The sequence below is a fragment of the Sparus aurata genome, chromosome 2 (assembly GCF_900880675.1).
Source record: "Sparus aurata chromosome 2, fSpaAur1.1, whole genome shotgun sequence".
NCBI classification, from domain to species: Eukaryota; Metazoa; Chordata; class Actinopteri; order Spariformes; family Sparidae; genus Sparus; species Sparus aurata.
In genome coordinates this window covers 25,403,438-25,427,973 of record NC_044188.1, presented here as the reverse complement: position 1 = coordinate 25,427,973, position 24,536 = coordinate 25,403,438, and the positions used below count along the sequence as shown (strand labels likewise).

The following is a 24,536-nucleotide window of genomic DNA, read 5'->3' as shown; positions in this document are numbered from 1 at the left end:
GGCTGACACAATCATTATGATGTCGAGCAGGAGGTTTGCCACTTAGATAGCAGTCACTTGGGCGATGGTGATCCTGCATTTATTCAGCAGATGCAGAATAATTGCAGAGAGCAGTTTTTACTAAGTAGGGGTGTGCTATTAATGATTTTAGATAAACCTTTTCTGATTTTCAAACGGTTCTTTCTTTAGTAAACAATTCAAAGTGAGTTGTAGCTAGCAGCAAGGCGGATAAGGAGCTTGCCCCCAAAAAGACCCATTTACAATGAAATAAATGAAGCGTTTTTGACTGTTGGTTGGACAAAGCACATTATTCTGGCTCTGGGAAATTGTGCTGGGCACTTTTCACAATGTTTTTGTCATCGCATAAACTAAACTATTAATAATATTGGGAAAATAATCAATAGAGTCATCATTAAGGAAGAGTTGTGGTTGCAGCTTTGTCTCAAGTCTTGCTAAAGTTCCTAGCCATTCCAAAATGCTTTCCAAAATAGAGCAAACTACGGGAGGAAATTATGCAGCAGTTTTCTGAGGAGCTGCTGAGGAAAACTATGCATTTTAAATATCTAATTGGAATTTGAAGTAGCACTTGCAGACCCAGGAAAAATCCATTATAGTAACACAAACACATTTGGCGTATTGGTTCTGCTGGTTTAGCCATTTTCGAGACCGCAAGTCAGGCTGACAAGCCCATCTAGGAACAAGAACATGTGCAGCCACATTCTTGACAGCAAGCCAAACGTCGGTCTGAAAGTTAAGCAGATTTCTAAAGGAACCCCTTCTGTCACTTTTATTGCCTTTCAATACAAGTTTTAATTATCTGTTGGCTTGAATATGTGCAACCGTAGTTCTTTATCTTTTTCTTGTCAAGATTTTACAGAGAACATTTGCCAGATGAAATTAATATGATTTCTTAAGGAGGTCAAATGGAGTAAATGTCAGTGAAAGTTAAAGCTCACTGCTGTCTTTTGCTTATGAAATGGAACAACAGTGCAAATGTAAGTGTTACTAGAGAAAACACTGATCCAGGGAGTTGGATGACCTGCTCTGCTAAACCTGAATAAGGCTGGTTTCGTGGCCTCCGAGGCTGGAAACCAAGACCAGGAAGTGATGACTAAAGACCACTGGGATCAATCAAAGGGACCTGATGACATCACAGCCGCGTTTATCTTTGGAAGTTGTGCAAACAAATGGTTGATATGCTTATTTCGATGATTAAACACTATGCTGTATTATCTGCCTGACCTTACAGCAGGTTGCAAGTTTACACTCAATGAACTTGACTTTTGAAGTTCATCAGGTTCAACAGTTCTTCAGTTTCACACAGAGCAAAACAAGGCCAGTGCCGTCTGCCATTTAAGCTTCCTGTCGTCCTCTTTTCCTCTGTAACTTCATCTCTCCATCCTTCAAGCCACACAACTGTCCTTCCTGAGTTTTGCTGAGACCATGGATGTACAGGATCAGGAGACACAGACAGCCGGTACAGACAGAAAAAAACAAAACCACAGCGACGACGTGCTGAGCTTATTTCCCATAACCCACACACCCTTGACCCAGCTGTTTCCTCTCACTCTCCCCTCTGTCGCTTCCTCTTTTCTGCATTCCACGCAACTTCGTCCTACTTTTCGTTTCCGTCACTCTCCCCGATTCCTGCTGCATCATGTCCCACTGTGCCCACGCACGGACTCACACACTGTACTTGGCAATGACCATGTATAGCAGTGCTACTGTACAATGTCATCTGAAATATAACGCTCACACTCTCTCTGAGAATCACTCCTGGAAGGCCATGCACGTGCATGCACGCAAACACGCACTGTTTTTACACCTGCTCACAGGCACACTGAGAAAGTGGAATCTAAGCCTGGTGGATGGAGAGATGAGGAGCTTTGAATGACTCTCAACCAAACTTTCTAAAAATACAGTAGTCCTTTAAAAGTCTCAGCTATTGATAGATTGCATTTAAAAGAGCATGCTCAGCTTACTGTACAGAGAAGTTTCTTTTTGACAGGGCCGTGATGGCCTGCTGAGGAGGTTTAACACTGCATGTGCACCGATTATAGAGACTGATTTAAGGCTACTTGTACAGGCATATATTGAGGTAAGGCTAAGAAGGGACAAAACATTCCCTGTCACACAGATACACACCACAACCCACTGATTTCACACTACTGCTACAATTCCATTAAATGGTTAGCTGATCAAAGGCACGTCACGATTCTCCAAATGACTTGATTCGACTTTTAAATTTAAGGTCACGATTTAATTCAATTGTGGATACGAACATCTCTTTTCAGCATTATGACATTGTTAGACTTTATTTAACTGTCATGTACATTTTCAAATTCTTCTTTAAATAGAGTCCTGCTTTTGATTCCAATAACTCAGATCGAATGCTTATTTCAATAGATTTTCAAATAGAGCTCAAATCGTGACACCCCCAGGTGATTCACAACAAATTTAACAATATTTGCTGTCGTCTTTTCTTCTTTGGCAAAAACACTACACATTTACTGGTTCCAGCTTCCTTAAAGTCAGGACTTTATGATTTTGTTTTTGCACATTGAATATTTGTTGAATAAAAGAGGAGACTGAACACATCTCATTGGGCTGTGCGAGATTATGTCAGACAATTTTTCATTTTTGACTGTCATAACATTATCGTTGTCAGTTTACGTAACACAGCTACATGCAGGCTGAATTTATTCAAACCGATACATTTGTAATGCCATAATGCCCCATAAGAGACTAATTATAACACTTTCCGGTCAAGATGACGTGCATTTTGTGCATGCTGAGCTCAAGAAAGATCTGAAAAAACTGTCAATTGGATCAGAGTGGCTGATTTAAGGGCATAAATAAACACACAGAAAGGACAGAGCAAGTGAAATAGAAACAGGTCTATGAGTTCAACTAAAGTATGCGAATGAGGAGTGGGCAGTGAAGGATGATAAAGAGATAAAGTAAGACGACCCAGTCAGAGTGTGGCAGAAAGCGGGCTCGGTCTTCTTTTGGCATCCAGCCATCCCAGGCTTTGGATTGGAGTGAGGCGGTAGGTACTTGTTAGGGCAACGGTCATAGACACAATCATCACTATGTAAGGACCACTCCACATAGTGGGCAGATAACTGGGTGACCCCCCTCCTGCCATGCCCATATTAGTCACTCTCAGGAGGAGAGTGGGATAAATATAGGGCCTGGTTCTATGCAGGGCAGGCCCCTCTAAAGGCCTTATGAGTTTGCACCCGAGACAGATACAGCCCATGGGAGAGACAGGGAGTTAGCTCGTGTGTGTCTGCATGTCCACAGGACGACTAAATAGCCTAACAAATGCAAGTTTACCCCAGAAATAAGTTCAAGACTCATCATCACAAATGCACAGCAGATTAATGGGCAAAGCACTAGACACAGCAAGGCAGCAGATGGGGACAACCGGAGCAGAAGAGGGTCAGGACTGATAAAAAAGAAAAGGGATACCAGGTCATATAAACATAGACTTCCATCAACTGGCACAGACGGCAGTCAACATATTGCCAAGAAATCTTGTCTGCTTTATGCCTTTGAGTGACGCCCAGAACTTTCACGAAAACAATTCGGTAAAGTTTCTTTGGTAGAACAGTGTGCAGGACATGGTCTTAGCTCCGGTCACCTTAGTGAACTTAACATACCTGACCCAGGCATGCAGAGCTATTCTGAGAAGGATTCAGATTACATTTTAACTTACACTTCAGACAAACTACCAGAAGGGAAACAGCACTGACAAAGCTCAGTAAGATATGATTTAAGGCTGGTCAAATGAGACATCTAGTTGGCTGTATTGGTATGTTTACATAGCGCAGATCTGCCAGTTACTGAGGTTACACATGTTCCGAAACAGAAGTAAGAGGAGATTAAATGCCGTGATCGCCAGGATTAGTAGTGAAATGTAGACAGTGGGCGCCTTCAAGATCGATCACAAAATTGAATTTACTTGGTCGTAACAATGGCTGAATGAGGGGTCCAGCTTAGCCTGTGGTAGAAAGAAAAACTGTACTTTCTAATGTTGTGGAACTTCCAGGACAAATATCCATTGGCAAACATTATCAGATGCCTGGCTGGCAGTGTAGAGGACTAGCTGTGTTACACGAGATAGCTGCACAGCTGGTCTGCACTCGTGCCATTTACTCGAGCTAATTATATAAACTTAAACTAAGTTATGTAGGTTATTTGATTTTCGATGTATTGCACACACAGATGCACATACCCACACACACACACACACTCAAGTATTTGTGACCTATATACAGCTGCCCATTTCCCCGTTAAGCTGCTGAATGCCCCCCCGAACACACAAACACGCGCACACACACACACACACACACACACACACACACAAAGGCACACTTCAGTTGTCACGTTTCACATTTCTTATCTGCACTCTCTGGAAAACAAAGATGCAAGACAAACACACATGCTCCGCGGAAGAGAGGGGTTTACCGGTATTTCTAAAATTGGCAGTATAACAATGGTGTTTTAGATGCCATTTATCCACAGGTAACACTTAACTCCATGGGCCGCCTCAAGGCTTATAATTACTCACTCAAACCCTGGTTAAACATTAGTGTCCCGCTGACATTCTGCTGCGTACAGGCGTTCACACCATAAACAAACAGACATGTGTAGACAAACATAACATACGGACACAAATGCACGAAAGACGGGAGCTATAAATCAAAGGATGCTGAAATTCCCTGTATTGTGATGCGAGGGCCCTTGTACACCCTGAGCAAAACAAAGGAGTGCTGGTGAAAACAATCAACAAGCTGCACTCATGCAATGTGGCCAAGAAAACCAGGAAGTCAGACGATTCCCACATCTGCTGCTGTTTACTAGACACACGTGCCTGCCAGTACGCACTGTGTGTGTGTCATGCAGCAACGCTGTGCCATAAACCTTCCAAATGCAAAAAACTGTGTCCTTAAAGACGGGTTGCTGCCCTAATAAAGACTACATGTTCAGATTACTCTATAACCTCACAACACAATCACGCATAAACAACAGCTGAAAAACAATGCAATCAAGAAGACGCAGGTTGTCCTCCACTTTTATAAAAACCATGACAGAGGGCCAATTCTCACGCAGGGCACGACCAATTACTGGCTGCACGAAAATGTTAGGAAACAACAACAAACGCAGACACTGGAACCAAATAAACTGATTTTCTGGAAAATTGGGTAATGGTGATTTCGTCATCCTTTAATCCAGTTGCAGTAATTTGTACATTGATTTTTTTTTTTTCTCCCTTCCTAAATTTGCTAAGCTTATCTGAGGCGGCACCACATGAGAGTTTGGAAACACTGGAACAGACTAGTCTTTGATCCGTCCTGAAGGGCAAACTTGTCTTCACCGCATGTACCACTCAACTAAATCCTTTAACATCTCACAAGCGAAAAGAAGCCTTTACCTCATTTTACCTAGAAGTCTGCAGACACTGTAGGTCTCGGATAAGATCACTGAACGGCACATATACACACATAATATATATATATATATATATATATATATATATATATATATATATATATATACACACACACATAATATATATATATATATATATATATATATACACACACACATAATATATATATATATATATATATATTATATATATATACATATACATATATATATATATATATATATATATATATATATACATATATATATACATATATATATACATATATATATACATATATATATATATATATATATATATATATATATATATATATATATATATATATATATATATATATATACATATATATATACATATATACATATATATATATATATATATACATATATATACATATACATATACACACATTATATATAAACATATACACACATTATATATATAAATATATATATATATATATATATTTTTTTTTTTATATATATTTATATTTATATATGCTATCTATCTGATCAGTGGTCAGTCATGCAGCATTTCAAGAGTAGCTTATTAATGCATTACAAGGGGGACTATTGTCATAATTGGGAGGAATTTTATGAAAAGTGACATTAAGGTCCTTGTTACCAGGTTTCCTAATCTAAGTATCCGATTCCAAGTGGCTGCAGAGCAGTTTTTTGGGGGATGGGGGTGGCATCTGTCTCAAAATCATCTTATGAGTCAGAAGCCTCAGATGTTGAATCTTGAATTGTTGGTATATGGTAAAACTTTTTATGACTTTTATTTTTGTTTTACGTCTTATTAATATTATTAGGTTTAATTAGGTTTTAGTTATTCAGTTTATTGTCCTTAAGGTTCATTTAAAATTGCATTCAAAAAAGGTCTTTGTCACTGCAACTTACAAAGGGCACTATGTAGTTTTGGAGAAGAAATCCAAACTCTGAGCTTTAATGTTTACAATATTAATGAGGTAATAATACAAACTCAGAAATATCTATTTTTCTATAACTGAATAAACAAGTTGTTCACAGAGGCAACATGAGTCCCCAGGACACTGTCTGAAGCTAGGATGGTGGCAGGATCCGCCAGATATAAACAAAGTAAAACAGGATGAAATTGTGTTATTCTAGTCAGTTTGTTTATTCAGTTATTTCTGTCATGACAGAAAAGTTTGTTTAGACCTAAAAAAAAAAAAAAAAAAAAGTTCAATTCAGTCAATGTAGATCCAACTCTTCTGATTAAAATGACTTCCTCAAAACTAAACAGTGCACCTTTAATAGCAGCTATCCTCTCACACCAAAAACTCACATGTCCAGACAAACAACCTCCCAGACTTGGGCAAACAAAAAGTTGAGCGACAATACATAAAAACTCCTAATATGGCGACCAGGCGCTGTATCCTTGTCTTAATAAATCAGCAGCAGTTTGGCTTCCTTTTTTAATGAGGCATGCGTCTGAACCTGTGAAACAGGTAGGATGATTCACAATTCATTCAGAGCCATCATGTCTTAGTAAGGTCAAAGAGGAGCACTGAGGTGAGTAAGATCCTGCTACAGTACGTCAGCAGGAAACACACTGATGTTGCAAAACGGTTACACATGTTCAGCTTACTCATAGTGATAAAATGCTCAGATTTCGTCACATTGCTTCACAATCGGGTGCTGTAATTGTCTAGTTGGTGTGGATGGAGACCCTGTTACTGTCACATAGCCTACATTTAATCTCATTTGTGTTTTCATCAATAAACTGACTACAGTGTAACTACAACTCCCAACTTGCCGCCGTTTTGAACTTACAGCTGGTTGATCTGATTTTTGGACACCACCGCGTCGTCGCTGAAGTAGGGTACCATCTTGGCCCCGCAGCAGGAGCAGAAGCTGACCGCCGAGGAGCTGTCGGTTTCGGACACCGAGCCGAGGGTCATACCGGCGGCGGGAGCGCACAGAGGGAAGGAGGACTGTGTCAGGTGTTCTCGGTCCGAGAGAAAACTTTTCTAGTGCTCTCCCACAGTCATGTGCTCTGTCATTTCAGCAAGGCAAACAGCTGTCTCCCTTGGGTGTCAACGGACTTACGGTAAAAACAAAATTACGAAATATTCCGAGAAACAGGCACCGCAAAAAAAGAGAGATGTTTCCACACAATTAGTCTGCTGCAATAACTTAAGCAGGGCAACTAAATGTGGCGCGTGGTGTGATTGTCGCCTGAAGCTGTCCAACACATCCCAATGACGCGAAGGAGAGTCCCATGTTGAATAAGTTTCCGTACCGTTTCCTAAATGCTATTTACCTCCGTTAGGAAAAAGAAACCCAGTATCTTTCTACGTGTACAGTACTGAGACATATGACTTCGGTCAAACTCTCACCGGAGAAGTCATAGCGGGGAGGAGCTGGAGACATGTGGGTTTGGGAAACGCAGGGAGCCAATGAGGAGGACAGGGGGAGGTACGAGCGCCCACACTGCCGGCCCTTCTGCATCGACACTAGAGCGCAGTTTGTACACAAAGCGCTGGGAACCTGTGCACCAACTAGGTATTTCACTCCAGCAGGTGATTAGTTCCTCCTCTCTGGCTGAGGGTTTGCTTATCAGTGAGAGAGTGTTTGGTTAAAATCTGCACACTCTTGGGGCCACACTGCACAGCCATGATAGATTATACAACACTTTAGATCAGAGGGAAGTGTATCACGTTTTAATAATCTGATAATATTGTTAGAATCAACTGCTGTCCAACAGCAGATTGAATGTCCTGGTACAATGGGGTCAATAGAGGATGTGCTTGTTATGCTAATATAATAGAGTCAATTAAACCCACATGGGCTTTCTGTTTGGCAGTCAGCTCACAGAGGAGACTTTACTTGACTCCCCTCCACCCTTTTTCCCTCCCAACGCACAAACCTTGTGGTTGAGTTACATAAGGAACAAGAACAAATGAGAAACATGCTGAAGTTATCCAGAGCCGGTTGTATCTAGGTAAACTGGAGATGTACCGGAGCCCGCCTTGTCATCGCCGTCTGGGGGAGAAGACGGGCCGCCCGCATTAACGCAACACTGTGGAGATCAGGTATCAGCTGACATACTGCAAGCTGTGAGAGTGAAACAGTGTTTTGGTTCATTTTATAGCCCTCATAAACATGTAATGTTTTACTGGCATGGCAACATGTAGGGCCCTATGTAAGCTGACAACAATTTGAAAAACACTGTAAAACTACAGCCGTCTTCATATTTACACCAGCTCGGGCCAAGTGGCCTAAAAACAGGAACGAAAACATCTGTGGCCACTGACCTCTGCACAGTGGAGCTGCGCTTTACTGTAGTGTTTGTGGACGGCCTGCATTATGTTTTTCCACACTAAAGCACTTATCAAAAGGGAGTCTGACTGAAAAACAGGGAACTATTAAAACTGCTGTTATACAACACTCATTTGGCTCCATGTTCACAAACTTTCCAGCCCATTGTTACTCACTGTAATCTGCACGGTATGTTTGTGTTCTAAGTCCATGAACAGCCCTGAGCCGTAGCCGCACTTGCTACTGATCCTCGACTAATCAGTCGCCGTAGACGCAGGATGGATCAGATTCATAATTTCTTACCAATCCATGCAAGCCTCATATTTCCACGAGTACACAGCTAAATTTCTGGCCAACAGACACACTTTTGGATGTTGTCTCCTCTTCTGAACCGACTATGGCACATTATGGAACTGCTAGTGGGCATGGCCTGGCTAACAAATGGCCTCTTCTCCACAAGTTATGGACTCCTCATGTGTTTATATCTTATAAAACATTTACAAATTAGTTGTACTGCAATAGTTAATACTAGTGTATTTTTTCACATTATACCTCAAAGTGATGGGTGAATATTTGTTTAAGCTCTTCATAACAGTCAAATGTGGACAGTAAATGTGCAATGATTAGTAGATTGATCAATTACTCAAGTAATGGCATGGATTGCCAACTTTCTGATGATTAATCATCAGCCTTCTTGGAAGGAGAATGTCAAACATCTGGTGCCACCGTCTTAAATGTAAGGATTTTCTGCTTTCTTTTATCATTTGTGATAGTAAGAGTCTTTGGGTTTTGGACTGTTGGTTGGAGAAAATAAGCCATCTGAAGAAGTCACTTTGAACTTTAGCCTCTTACCACTGAATTCAGAGATGTCACAAATTGATTTCTCCATCATTGAATTTTGAAACAAATAAGACTGAAAAAAGAAAGTTTATCCATTTTCATGAACTAGAAGACAAGAATGTGGTCCCCAGTCTTGAGTTCTTCTTCTGATTACATGTCTTAACTGAACAAAACCAACCCATTCATAAAATCAGCTTTCAGGGGTGACACTGTTAACGGCACTAATGACATCAACAATGTTTTACAATCCCAGGAGGAGATACATGGCAGGTAACAGCATATGTGTAATGCTTTAACACTAGACCCCACATGTGTTCTGCGCGTAGCTAAGCTGATTACATCACATCGCAAAGAAACGTACCAACACCTGCGCTCCTGCCATCACATTGCGCTCTACTGCACCTCGCTCTCCCGTGGACGACTCTTGCGTCACAAGGCGGGCTGACTGTCCAGCGAGCTCTGCCAACAACTGTGACCACAGCATCCACATGCACACACATCAGCTTCAGCGCTCTTCTCATGTGGTTCCGTTTAGTGTCGTCAAATTTACCAGCACTCAGAGGGAACTCATTTGTCTGTGGGCTGGGAACATGAGAGTCTGTTGTGGTGTGGTGTGGTTGCACAATCATTTTCCGCAACATGTCTTCCTCTGTCACTTGATGGGAATGGGCAGAAACATGCAGGTCAATGGTGCTGTAGTTAGGGAGTTTTGCATTTTGAAGTGTGTGTGTGTGTGTGTGTGTGTAAATGGAAGTCCCCCTTAAGTGAGCCATACCACAAAACCTCCTTGGTCAGAGCACGAACCCAGCTGTTTACCATATACTGAGCTGGGGAAGGGCTAAGGCTACTGTGAGCATACTGTCCGACAATGAAAATGACACACCACTTGAGTCTATGCTTTTTTGAGCAAATCAGCACAGCTTGGTTTGACTCAGCGCAGACAAAATTGCTAGTGGAAAAACACCAATAGTTACTCAATTGTTACTCTTTGCAAGGCAGTTTCAGTGCCGTGTTTTTTGGCAAATGTATCAAAAATATTGTGCCCTTGAACAACTTTAAGGAGTTGGTCAAGAACAAAATGTATTTCAGTACTTTAGAGATGAAAAGTTACTGTCAAACGGTTCTAAAAGTTCTCAGACAGTTTAACCTGCAGTATGATTTATTGTACCTTGAGGAATATACATAAAAAAATATCTTTCCACATCTTAGAATGGCAATCGCACTAAAGGTAGTGTGATTGCGTGATAACAGTGGCTAAAAATACATGGCCTCAAAACCTCCATGAAAAGCCATCATAAAAATACTTTTGAAGATTGAAAACAAGGCAAAGCAAAGCGCAGCTGGACTAAAACACACTAAAGTTCAAATGTTTGCCAACCTCTCAGCCCACTATGTTGCAACAGGAGCACTTAACCTTGGAGAAACAGGGAGCCCTCTTAACAGTCAGATAAGACTGACAAAGACGGACCTGTTAGCTGAAGCAGCCTGCGTACGCTACAGTAACCAAACGTGTCATGTACTGCAGCTGAGAAGCACAAGCTGAAAATGTGTTCTTGGGTGTAGAACAAAGCTGGTATAACAAATTTCACTTGTTATACCACAAAATAAGTAAATTAATTTGGATTGATAATAACATGATTACCTTTCTAAATTGTAACGTGAGATACATCTTTTTACAAATCTTCATAAATCATGCTGAAAAACTGACTGAGTCACGTTTTGCTACGCACAATGTCGTTTGTGCCACATGACCTACTTGCGCATGAAATATGGCAAGTTTAACTTTTTGCCCTATATACACAATCTCTCTTTTTCAGAGGTGGGACACTGACATATATGCCTACGTATTCACTAATCCAGGGCAGGGTGTACCTCTGTGTTTGAGCAGCAGGTTTACTGTAGGAAGACAGGAGGCAGGTGTGATATCCACCGTTGAGTGTAAATTAGAGAGGAGCAGCAGCTTATAAACTTAAAGAGGCATGTCTCCACATGTGGAGATGGCGTTCAAACAGTTTGTCCTCGGATTGACGTTCGTTGCTGCACCTTGCCTTTCTTGTTCTCCTAATTGCCGACTCATTTAATTCTTGGCCCGGTGAACCTGTTCAGCGTGTGGATCTGGGTCAGAGCTGATGCATGAGTCTATAACGTGGATATTTAACAGTGCAAGGGGAGACTTGCACCACAAACCAGTCAGGTGTCAGAATGTACAACTAGGCGAGTCTGCTGTCGTTAAAAAATGGCTTATTTTATTTCTCACGAAGCAGTTCTCTTGTCACCAACTAAAAATTCAAAAGCAATACATTACTTTTTTATCATTACCCCAAACAAACAAGCTGCAGTATAACAGAAGCCTTAGCTCAAATCAAACACTACCATGCATTCTGTGTCAGGAAAAGCTTTACAACAGGGAGACAATGGACAGACAAGAAATAGAACAACTAAACACCGCCCTTCTTTATTCTCACAGGCCTTTCTCATCCAGAGCCTGCTTTTGCCTACAGTCGATACAATACACTGACACAGCTTTAAGTGTTGTTGCGTCATACATGCCCTGCAAATCAAACAGAGGAGAACAGAAAGCATGGACCGTCACTGAGATTTTAAATGGGTCGTTACAGGTGTGCTTTAACAAATCTGATCTCTAACAGCATGAATTCACCTTTTAAAAACAGTACTGTACTGAACTTTGGGTGGCAGGGGCAAAGACTGTAGTCTTGAAAATAAATCTATGTTGGACTATTAATCCACGAAACATGCAAGATGAACATCACTGCAAAAACTGGACAGCCCGATTTGTTTCTTGGTTTGTTAATTCAGTCTCTGTTAAGTTCGGTTTCATGTTTCGATCGCTAGCAAGCTTTGCATCCTACTGTGTTTCTGTGATGTCATTTAATCCACCATACTGCACATTATAAGTTGATACCTTACAGGACCTTACTGTGCTCATGGTTTAATAAATACTTAGGTCAAATAGGTGAAAGCTGCACGACTGGAAACAGCGTGCATCAATCTTATGAGGCTGCAACCTTTGACAACCAAGCTACATCACATGATATCCCTGCAGATGGTCACACAAAGGGTAGAAAGCACTTCTTTTGATCAGAGGCCATAGCTGAACAACATTTATCGGCTGTTTTCACCATTTTTCCAACCATTTAAAGATTTTGCATAGAAAAAAAAACCTTCAAATGTCGGTTTCGTAACTCGGCATTGAAAAAAAAAAAAATCCTAGACACTCTCCTTGACAGTGAGTGTCAGTCCGGAGGCAGCAATGCGAGGCAGAGATTCATTATTGCACTGCAGTAACATTATACATCACTGGTGTGGTGCAGGGAGCACAGACAGCTGTTTGTGTGTGTCTGTGTGAAAGAGACATTGGCAGAGGCAGAGAGAATAAGAGTGATACAGGCTGTGAGTCAGTGAGTAGTCAACTGAATAACTGAAAGAGAAAAAGAGACAAAAACTCTGGAGAAGAGCGAGAAATCAAGACTGAGTGAAAATATTACTACTGCCAAAGAAAAAGCTCCCCCTCAGTTTCAGTGGCCCCCACACGACATATTGGCCCGTACTGCTACTTGAATCCATATGTAGGGTGGGGGAGTTAATTGGACCCCAGCTCTTATGTAATACGCATTAGGGGTCGCTCAGCAAGGCCCTTGGCTGCACCCTGCATGTCTGTGCGAGTGTGTTTGTGTGGATCTGTGCTAACGCTGAACAAATGGCGAGCGAGGTAATGGAGCCAAATGGTAGAGTAGGACTATGATGATGTTAGGCATATGGGGAATAAGCGCTACGAGAGAGAGAGAGAGAGAGAGAGAGAGAACATGGGTATGACTTCACCAGCTGCTGCTGCTGCTTTTATGTATTACCTAACAAATAATTGGGACCACATGTCCTTCTTGGGACTACGGGGGTGTCTTAAAGACCTGCAGGAGTGATGTCACCAAGTTTCGATTTTCATATGTGACAAATAGCATCAAATCTTTTCTGTTCCACGTTTAATGCACTAGAGGAATTTGGCTTATCTTGGGCCAGTCAAGATCATAAACTGAATTACTATCATAATTTTTGTTTGGGTTTTTGATATGATCACAGCTGCCAATGAGGTAATGCTTTCAGACCTGTATATTTTGCTGAACAGGATATCTCAAAAACTAGAGCTGAAGTCAACAATTATTTTGATTATCGATTTATCTGCTGATCCTATTCAGGATTAATCATTTAGTCGATAAAATGTAAAAAAAAAATTAAAAAAAATTTAATTGGGAAGTGCTCATTACATAGTGACGTCTTTAAATTCTTTATTTTGTCCAAAACCCAGAATTCTCTTCATTTACTATCATAATTGACAAAGAAAAGCAGCATTCTTGAATTTGGGAAGTTTGAACCAACCGAAAATGACTGAAGATAGCAATTAATATACCTTCAATCAGCCAATCATTGCAGCACTTCCACCAAAATAAAATTGAGTAGGTGAGGACACTGGCTGATTAAGAAGTGATTAGGTTTTGGTACAAATATGTATGAACGTGTGATGGAGTTTTCAAGTTAAAAAAAAAAAAAAATGCTCACATTACACAATAGAACATGTTGAATCCTCTATGATTTCCACTACTTGGAGACAAAGCAACATTTTGTCACTGTCTTGTTTCATAAGTTACTACTGTTGATTCAGTATGCGCACATTGCTCCCATGCACCACTATATGTCTCCACCAGAAGGTCCAAAAATTATGACTTTGCTAACATATGAACAAAGAATAATTACACTTCAATAGACATTCTTTACTTTGTCTTTTGGGCAGATATAATTGGCTAAAGATGCTGCTAAGAATCCCCTTACTCATATTATGGCTTTGTTAAACCACTGCATGTATACAAGAATAAAAATGACTTTAGCCTGACAGTTGGTGCACTTCATCCTGCTGTGTGGATGAGCTCAGGCCTGGAGACTCTGGCCCTCCTAACGACTCCAGACCAGTGGGAGCCTGACCAGCTTTTTTCAGATGCGATTCATTTTGCCAAGAGACGTCTCGCTGGGCTCATGTAGTGCGGACGAGTTCAAGACACACATGAATGAAACCTGAGAGTGATCCTGGGCAACAGCCAAAGACCACGGGTAAAGAAAAAGAAAATGACGCAACAGAGGAGTTCAATCTCTTCTGACAAGAGAGAAGCCTTCTTAGCTTCTTCATAGCATCAACGTTCACACTGAGACAACACTGGTACAGCATGGCAGAGAGACGTTTAAAGTCTGGTTGAAATCTGTCAGTATCTGTTGTTATGTGCAGGGTGTCTGACAAAGCTTTTGTAGTTTGTATCACAAATTCAGGTTCACCCTTTATCCTATGTCTATAGCCTCCCGAAAGGACGGCAATGCTTCACTCAATCCAAGACAGGTATGAAATGAAAAGTCTGTCAAGTCTCACATATGGAATTATGTAGTAAACAAAAAAGTGTGAAATAACTCTAAATATGTTTCATATTTTAGATTCCTCAAAGTAGCGACCCTTTGCTTTGTTGACAGCGCTGCAGAGCCTTGGCCTTCTTTCAGTGAGCTTCATGATGTAGTCACCTGAAATGGTTTTCACTTCACATTTGTGCCTTGTCAGGGTTCATTTGTGGAATTTCTTGCCTTCTTAATGGGGTTGGGACCATCAGTTGTGTTGTGCAGAAGTCAGGTTGGTACACAGCTGACAGCCCTATTTGGCAACTGTTAGAATTCAGATTATGGCAAGAACCAATCAGCTAAGTAAAGAGAAACGGCAGTCCATCATTACTTTAAGAACTGAAGGTCAGTCAGTCCAGAAAATTGCAAAAACCTTTGAATGAGTCCCCAAATGCAGTTGCAAAAATCATCAAGCGCTACAAAGAAACTGGCTCACATGAGGACCACCCCAGGAAAAGGAAGACCAAGAGTCACCTCTGCTGCTGAGGTTAAGTTCATCCGAGTCACCCGCCTCAGAAATCACAAGTTAACAGCACCTCAGATTAGAGCCCAGATGAATGCCACACAGAGTTCTAGTAGCAGACACATATATACACACTCTATATCAACTGTTCAGAGGAGACTGCGCGAATCAGGCCTTTATGGTCAAATAGCTGCTAATAAACCATTAATAAGGAAAGCATCAACAGAAGAGATTTATTTGGGCCAAGAAACACAAGGAACGGACATTAGACCAGTGGAAATCTGTGCTTTGGTCTGATGAGTCCAAATTTCAGATCTATGGTTCCACCCGCTGCGTCTTTGTGCAACACAGAAAAGGTGAACGGATGGTCTCTACCTTTATGGTTCCCACTGTGAAGCATGGAGGAGGAGGTGTGATAGTGTGGGGCTGCTTTGCTGGTGACACTGTTGGGGAATTATTCAAAATTTAAGGCACACTGAACCAGCATGGCTACCACAGCATCCTGCAGCGACATGTTATCCCATCCGGTTTGCGTTTAGTTGGACCATCATTTATTTTTCAACAGGACAATGACCCCAAACACACCTCCAGGCTTTAAAAGGGCTTTTTGACCAAGAAGGAGAGTGACGCTGCACCAGATGGCTTGGCCTTCACAGTCAGCTGACCTAAACCCAATCAAAATGGTTTGGGATGAGATGGACCGCAGAGTGAGGGCAAAAGGACCAACAAGTGCTCAGCATCTCTGGGAACTCCTTCAAGACTGTTGGAAAACCATTTCAGGTGACAACCTCATGAAGCTCTTCGAGAGAATGCCAAGAGTGTGCAAAGCGGTAATCAAGGCAAAGGCTGGCTATTTTGAAGAATCTTAAATACAAAACATGTTTTGAGTTATTTCACACTTTTTTGTTTACTACATAATTCCATATGTGTTCATTCATAGTTTTGATGCCTTCAGTGAGAATCTACAACGTGAATAGTCGTGAAAATAAAGAATAAACATTAAATGAGGTGTGTCCGAACTTTTGACTGGTAGTGTGTGTGTGTGTGTGTGTGTGTGTGTGTGTATATGAGGTGAATGGTGACAACATGAATGGAAAGCTAGATACAAAAAAAATCCAATGACAAAGCTTGATTGTTTAGATTGCACTTCAAAGCTTAGATTAGTCCACAAAAGTCCCTTACAAAGTCCATTAAAGATGGAAAGGCTGCATGGGCTTTGATGTTCCACTCCTTGTCTAATGATTGTGTGCTAGCGTCTCCATGGACAGACTGCAACGTGGGGATTACATTAAAACTGATAAGAAACTCTGTGTGATCAGCAGTAGCTGGTAAAAGTAAGTGAAACTTATATAAATACAAAGCCTATGTGTTGAGCCTGTCCTCTGTAAAGTCTATGAATTTTAATTCATGTTCCTTATAGGACCTTGAACCAGGATACAGCACAAGAGTAAAGCCACCTGAGTCATGTAAACACAATGACAATAACAGTGGTAACGCCCTTGTCTTTTATGAAGAAACGTCATAAGCAATTCATTGACTGTACCGCAACCACCAGAAGGAATCATAAAAATCAACTCCAGCCAATGACATCAATTGAATAGAGGTTTATTGACGAAAGCACTGACGAATACATTATCTGTTTACAGCATGAAAAAACTATTAAAGAGAACACATTAACAACTTTTGTTACTAAGCTGCAGCAATTAGTCGATTGAAAAAACAACTATAAAATATTTAGATAATTGATTTACTGTTTCAGTCACTTTCCAAGCAAAAATGTTGAATATTTGGTTATTCCTGCTTCTTACATGTAAAAGATTTGCTGCTTTCTTTGTCATTTATGTTAGTAAATGAGAAATCTTTGGGTTTCAGACTGTTGATTGAACAAGTAAGAAGCACCCTGAAGATGACACTCAGTTAGCTGCAGAGAACACTTAACTTTACTCATGGAAAATATCATTTTAGTGGACTCATACTGTTGTTTTTTTTGTTAAGTTACTCGGTTGAAGTAAAGATAAAGTGAGTTTGCATTTGCATGGCAATAATACACTGGTTCTCTTTTGAAAAATGAGTTGGCCTTTTGCAGATCAAATTAAGTTTTGTGCTTCACCATGTAAAATAAATGTAACAATTGCATTAACTGGGACAATAAGTGTGGTTCAGTAATTGAAGAAACGCTGTTAATCTGATGTACTGCCTCCCCCTAGTGGCCTGAGTCTCAATTTACAGTTTCTGGTGACGATACTGAATGGCAGTGTGTAAGAGAACAGAGTTATTCCAGGAAGCTGGAATAAAACAGGAAGTGGTCTTACCTCCTTGGCTGGGAGCGACGGTCATCCTCAGCACTGCCTGACTCCTGAAGAGAGGAACATAAAGAAAACATCATCAATAAAAGAAAAGAAAAAAAATATTTAATATAATACCTACGGCACTTTTCATAAGACCTATACCATCAGCAGGAAAAGACACACTGAATTACACTGACAGAAGAGACTTTGAAGGCTATTTGAATTACATGCTGAGTCAGACTCAATTAACCTTGCTTTAACTGAGTGCTAAATTAGCTGGCGGCTACATCAAGTCTTTCATGTAGTATTTTAACTGAGGCTGAGAGCAGGGACCAGGGATTAGGTTCAACCATAGTGACCGTCCATGCCCTCCCCTCTCTGTCTCCCTTTTTTCCAAAATGCAATCATCCTCCCCCACCACTGCAACCAGCAGTTTGCCACACACACACCCACACTGACAATTTTAATCCTGGCCTGTTTCAGTAATCCCTTGCAAAACTAAGGGAACTTTCTCTTCGGCATCAATCCGTCAATCCTGGCTACTACAAGGGCCAAAACATGCACAAACACACTAACACGCACACACACAGTATGGATGGACAAACAGGAATAGGCGCAGACACTGAGCAATAATGAGGATGCTGGTGCGTGCTACTGCTGGTGAGCCATGACGACAGGAAGATGGATGAGGAAGATTAGGGTGAGGGCTGGACGCATTAGGACAGGAGTTGGAGAAGCTTGAGGAGGAAGGATGGAGTTTTCATCCATTCCTGTGTCCACTTCCACAGATGTGATTAGACCTGGAGAGGTAGGCAGCTGGCTGAATGATGCTCTCTGCATCAGCAGCATCCTAACACTGCCTGCCTTCAACACAAAATATGGTGACACAGGAGAAATAGGAGTCCATGCATGGACTAAAATGCTTCCAAAACACACACACACACACACACACACACACACACACACACACACACACACACACCTGACAAAGTGCTTAGCTCAGCAGATTTCAAAGGCAAATATGATACCAGTATACCATTACACCACTGCGAAGCACTCTCACACACATAACTGATATGTGTAGGGCCCTATACCTTCAATACGTGATTAAAAACAACATACCATAATAAGCCTAGCCCTGGCTGGGATATAATGTACAGGCTGATCGTCATGGTAACCATGCCACTGCATGGATGTGTAGGGAGTGGTCTTATAGCCAATGAGAAGAAGGGACGTGCTGCTAGGCAGATTACTGTACACCACCACTGTAGGGAAGCGATTCCCTGCTGTGCTGAAGGCCAAAGCCAGCTGTTTTTATTGATGGTCAATAATCTGAAATCTGTGTTTTGTTTGCCTCCAAAAATGAAAAAAAAAAAAAAAGCCTATCACAGATATCCCAAAATTGTAATTGCATTCCATATGTCCCTCTCATTAATGTTCTTCTTTCTCGTTGGAGCTCACCTCCAGCTCTTTCCTCCTCACACTGCCCTGCTCTGATGTTCCTTTCCCACGATTCTGCCCTCCGATCCAGCCTCTCAGCACCAGACATCTCACAAGAGAGCTCACATGGCTGCTTCCCATCAGGAACAGGTCTCATGACAAGCAGCTGGTAACCTCAGGCCAGGATCCTTTTATCGCCTCGAAGCTACAAACCCTCAATGCAGGGTCTCAGAATCATAAATTCAGCTTTATAATTCATGTCTTCAAAAGCCACAATCAAATGAAAGATCTGAACGGGAACTGTTATGCCATCAAGTGACATGAGCTGCATCCATATACATAATGGCCGTAATTATGCTTTTAAATTAAGTAAATACATGATTTTAAAAAATTATATGTAAAATGATTTTGACGTCCATGTCTCTACTGGGGATTTTCTTATCCATTCTCCGTAATTTGCATGGCTGTACCATGTGATTCTCCATCACACTGGCCCTGATACCTGGTGCAAAGTCAACCACAGATCAGGATCTTCATCCCAAAGCTGTGGCATTTATCATCCTCTCTTTTAAGAAGGCACACTGACAGAACAACTATCGTCACTGTGGCTAACTGATCATATTCCTGGCTGAAGGAGAGGTCTTATCTATGCCAGCCTCACCCTCATCCCTGCCTGGGTCAAGAGATTGAAGCCAGACGTGGGGGGCCTCGAAGTGTCAGAGGGAATAAGAGGACTGTCCCACTGGGTCCAACGGGGTCTGACAAGCCTGTCACACTAACCTGCTTTCCAGGCAGATCCCCTTCCTTCACTGTCACTCCACTAACCAGTGGTAATGGCATTCAATTTGTAGATACATTCCTGACATGACTGGCACATTGGGCACGGGCATATTCCGTGTTAATAATCAGAGAATAAACATAAAGAAAAGAGAATAAACAAAAGCTTCGATTCACAAAGTTTGTCTGGCGGCTCTTCTAACATGACTTTTGGAGAGGAAGCGAGTTAGCAAACGAGCTCTAGCTGCGAACAATATCTCGGCAAGTTGAACTGAGTTAGCAATTCCTTGACACCTTTATGGGAGTTAACTTCCAGCAAAGCTGAACAGCCGTGAAGACAAACCTGCATCCCTCTGCGGAACTGCGAGAGCTTACTTTTAGGTTTTCAGTATGATGCTAACAGCTAAGTTAGCCACCCGTGTAGACATACCCCGAGCAGTGACAACTGGGCTAACAGACCAACGAAAGTGAGCCAAAATGTCAAACCAGTTCACGCACACTTACAGACACGCAGGGGCTGGAGGTAGTGCTCGGCGTCGGCGACCGCTGGACGGTGACCAGCGCCATCCTGGCTGCTGCTGCTCAGACCTCGGTCACCTCGGAGAGTGAAGAGCCGGGATACAAGACATTATTTTGGGCAGGCACTACGATACGGCGAGCCCCTGAGGTTATTTCTCTGGTCGGTTGCTTAGTTTCCTCTCTGGCATCAAGCTAGAGTCGGTCCACCGCGAATGTCCGGTCTCTACTTTTTTCAAAATAAAGGTTAGTTTTCACCAAGCGCGTATTGACATTATCGAACAATCTTTATGAGAATTTGTATTTATTCTGTTTTTGTATTCGTGCGTGATTATGAGACACCTATTTTAAGTATTTCGTCCACTTGTTGTTTTAAAGGCTTCTGTACTCAGCACGTCACGTTGTCTTTCAAAGCAGAACATTCTACGCTTTTATTTTGAAAGGTAAATGTCTTAACTTTCCATATTTTTTTTGCCAGTCGGCTTAACCTAAGACGGTCTTGCCGGTGTCTGCGCATGCGCCGTAGAGACCAGCTGTCAAACTGGTTTGCTGGTTCCTTCATTGGACTCCCATTCATCCAGAGGTCACTACCAATCGATCAGTTAAACTGAAAACAATACGGATATGTAAAAGATGGGACGTAAGAATGTATCTGTGTGTGTGTGTGTGTGTGTGTGTGTGTGTGTGTGTGTGTGTGTGTGTGTGTGTGTGCGTGTGTGTGTGTGTGTGTGTGAGAGAGAGAGAGAGAGTGTGAGAGAGAGAGAGAGAGAGAGAGAAAAAAAGAGAGAGAGACTGATAGGTGACATATAGCATAATAAATAATGCATTGCTGTGTTTCTTCCTATTTCTACAGGATCTGCTGCAGGAGAAGACCTGACCTTACATCCCCATGCTTCCATGTTTGTCAGTTACCCACCTCTCCTGGGAGATGAGATGTGGGGGTGGGGGTACTAGAGCAGGGGGAGGTGTGTGTGTGTGTGTGTGTGTGTGTAGGATGATGTTGAAAGGAAAGTCAGAAGAGGTTCATGAAGGGGAAAGGAGGTGAAGGATGAGAGGCGATAACCCAACCCATATCTCAAGGATCCTTGAAAATGGTGATGCTAAGTGTCAAATCAGAGGGACAGCGAGCACGTCTCCCGCTTTCAATGGCCACTGCATTTCAATTCACGCCTTTAGATTGTATTAAGGTATAGAGAGATTGGTTTGGACCGAAAGGAAGGTGTGGATGGGTGTGACGCCTGGGTCTCTCCACAGAGGGGAGGCTCATTTTGATTCACTTCATTGCATTATCTGGGTCACTGCCTCCACCTCCTCCTCTCCCTGTCCCCTCACTGTTCCTCCCCCTCCTCCATCTTCTTCTCGTTCTTTCCTTTTTTTTATTGATCATCCAATAAGCCTTGTGTTAAAAACAAGAGAAGCAAAACAGAGACAGACACAGCAGAATAAAACCAAAACTGATTAGGAGGTACTTAGGTAGAGCAGAGGGGGAACAAGCAGTGATTGCTTTGCACTTGAAGGGCATGAGAACGGAAACGGGTCGAAGATGGATTGAGAAGAGACTGGTAAATAAAAAGCAGAGATAAAAATAGAGAAAGCACATGATACAAATGATTGCAAATAAAGCAGAGACAGCATGATTGATGACTTGTCCTTCCCACACCCACACCCCTCCGTATCCATCCCTGCAGCTTGGGTGTAGCCCATTAGGCCTTATACGCTGTGTGTACATGTGTGAGCGAGCAGCTGTGCATATGAATCAACCTCTATTTGTTTTTGCTCATTTCCCGGCTCGACTAAAAGTGGAGGTAAACTGTGTATTTGTATTTCCGCCTTCTTGGCTGATAACACAATATCCAAACCAGATTTATGAGAAAATAGATGGATGAGAGAGTCGCAGAGAGGGAGTACGGGGAGAAAATAGATCTCTTGCAGGCAGGTGGGGAACCGCAACAGGCAGAAGGAGACCGAGAGAGCGAGTGTGTAGGGAAAACAAGATTAGGATTAGAGGTGAGGATGATTCTACTTTAGGGATTTACTGTCAAGACAGAGACAGTGGGACTATACACAAGCCTCCTTGTAATTAAAGCTCTGCTATCCACAAGACGCTGGTTCACAAACCAGTGAGTGTGTGTGTGAGTGAGTGAGAGAAGTTGGTCAAATGGTTGTGTGGTAAGATAGTGTGTATGATAAAAAATCAAAAACAACAGATAAGTCCAATTTTGAACCCAATGTGCCATTAGCCCACTAATGTGAGCAATTATAAATACAAAACACAATAAAAAATTTTATTTTAAACGTATGATGTTGTGTATTTTAAAACTGGTTCACTGGCATGCTGCACTATTCAGTTACACAATATTGTTTTTGCCAGATCACATAAATGTACATTGATGATGATGTCATTGTCCATCACTTAAATCATTTCTCTTTTTTTTTCTCCTTTGCCACACCCTGATCCCTTCTCTCATGCCTCCTCTCCACGGAGCTCCAGTCCCCCCAGTGGTCGGCTTCCGCCAACACACACTGCTGTTATTCTAAGGGCATGATACTCCTTAAAACCAACAGGGGGGGATAGGACCCCATTAAAGATCAGCTTACAGCTGAGACTTGAAATTCGCTTGGATGACGGATCAAAGGCTGGTCATTATAACCCATCAGATGCTGAACTGTTACCGATGTGATTTGTCTCCACCCGAAGATTTGTGGGGGTTTTTCTTACGAAGATAAGAACAAAGGAAGAAGGCAGCATTGTTTCATAATTCACAGTCGAGGCGAGGCGTTCAGATGAGAATGTAAGACTTAAATAATTGACATTCGTGCCAAAAAATCCGCACACACCACCTTGAAACCTTTTTTTACTCTACAGCATTTAACTAGATAAGCTATATCATCATTTTGTGATAATGCGGTTACGAGCAGGGACTTTGCTTAAATTACACAAATCTATTCTATCATGCCATGTTCCTTTATAGATGAGTGCAATTTTAGACTTTTAAGAAAGAAAGAAAAATACCCAAAAATGAATGCTCCTTATCCGCTTGTTGTGTGATTAGACATGTTCAACACATTCAGCACGACAGCACACACGTGGCTGAATAATCAATGGACACTGTTTTAATTCAACTGTGCCATTCAATTAAACTCTGATATTTGGCTGCAGCAACATCGGCATTTTCCTGGTGTGAGTAATGAGCTAAGTAGCCTCTCTTGCTAATTGGAATAACTAAACCCTCCAGCATTACTTTATTAGCTGCAGCCAGCTTCATCACTGCCAGCGATGAAGAAGACAAGTTGGGGTCTGTCAGTAAAGCCAGAAGATGATACCAGGCTCTTTTGTCTGCGGTAAAAGCTAAGATGTTCAGATGTAAGTCAGCACATCGTCACGTAAACAAGCACGGAATAACATTTACTGAATATTTCTACCGAGAAAAAAAGGCCCTTTCTCAACAATGTGACATTAAACCTTTTCTCATGGCAGACATTTTGAACTTTTCACAATACTGTTAACAATGTCCCTATTAGGCAGTGATGTCGCTACGTCTCTGACGCATTCAAATCTCAAAGGACCCAGTGAACTCACTATCCATGCGCCCAGGGGAGGCACCGTATTTGATCCCTGTTAATGACACTTTGTGAACGGCCTGTCCGTATGCAAATAATGATAAAAGGAAACTTGCCGGCTGCAGACAGCACACAAAGAGCAGGGCTGGCCACTACACAATTTTGGGGCCCGAGGCCAGATAGGAGTTTGTCCCCCTAAACTGCAGCTTCCATCATCTGCCAGCCACCATCACACGTCAGTTGGACAGTGTGATGCGGGTGCTAACATTTAAGTATATTAATGGTTCACTTTATAATTCCTCACTGAGATGTTATCCCTGTGCATTTTTGCAAGCGTCTAGGTTTCATCCCGTTTTTGTAATGAACTCTGGCTGACAAAATCAGACTCCTACTGACTTCCACTTTCCGGAGGCAGCCGCAGATGTGCCAGTGTTTTGTTTTCAGAATTGGGATTTAATTCG

General features: G+C 41.8%; 1 protein-coding gene across 2 annotated transcripts in view; it reads right to left on the bottom strand.

Moving 5' to 3' along the window:
- The window catches only part of ssh2a (slingshot protein phosphatase 2a), a 33,269-nt gene extending 12,570 nt beyond the window's left edge, over positions 1 to 20,699 (bottom strand). The window contains exons 1-2 of one of the 2 annotated variants that reach the window (XM_030392144.1): positions 20,503 to 20,699; positions 17,806 to 17,849 (exon numbers count right to left, since the gene is read on the bottom strand). In XM_030392144.1, the coding sequence (XP_030248004.1) occupies positions 17,806 to 17,849; positions 20,503 to 20,565 (107 nt within the window). In that variant the 5' untranslated portion in view covers positions 20,566 to 20,699. Of the gene's footprint in view, positions 1 to 7,254; positions 7,810 to 17,805; positions 17,850 to 20,502 lie in introns of those variants that run through there. The other variant, XM_030392135.1, reaches the window with a different exon arrangement.
- Positions 20,700 to 24,536: the final 3,837 nt, after the last annotated feature.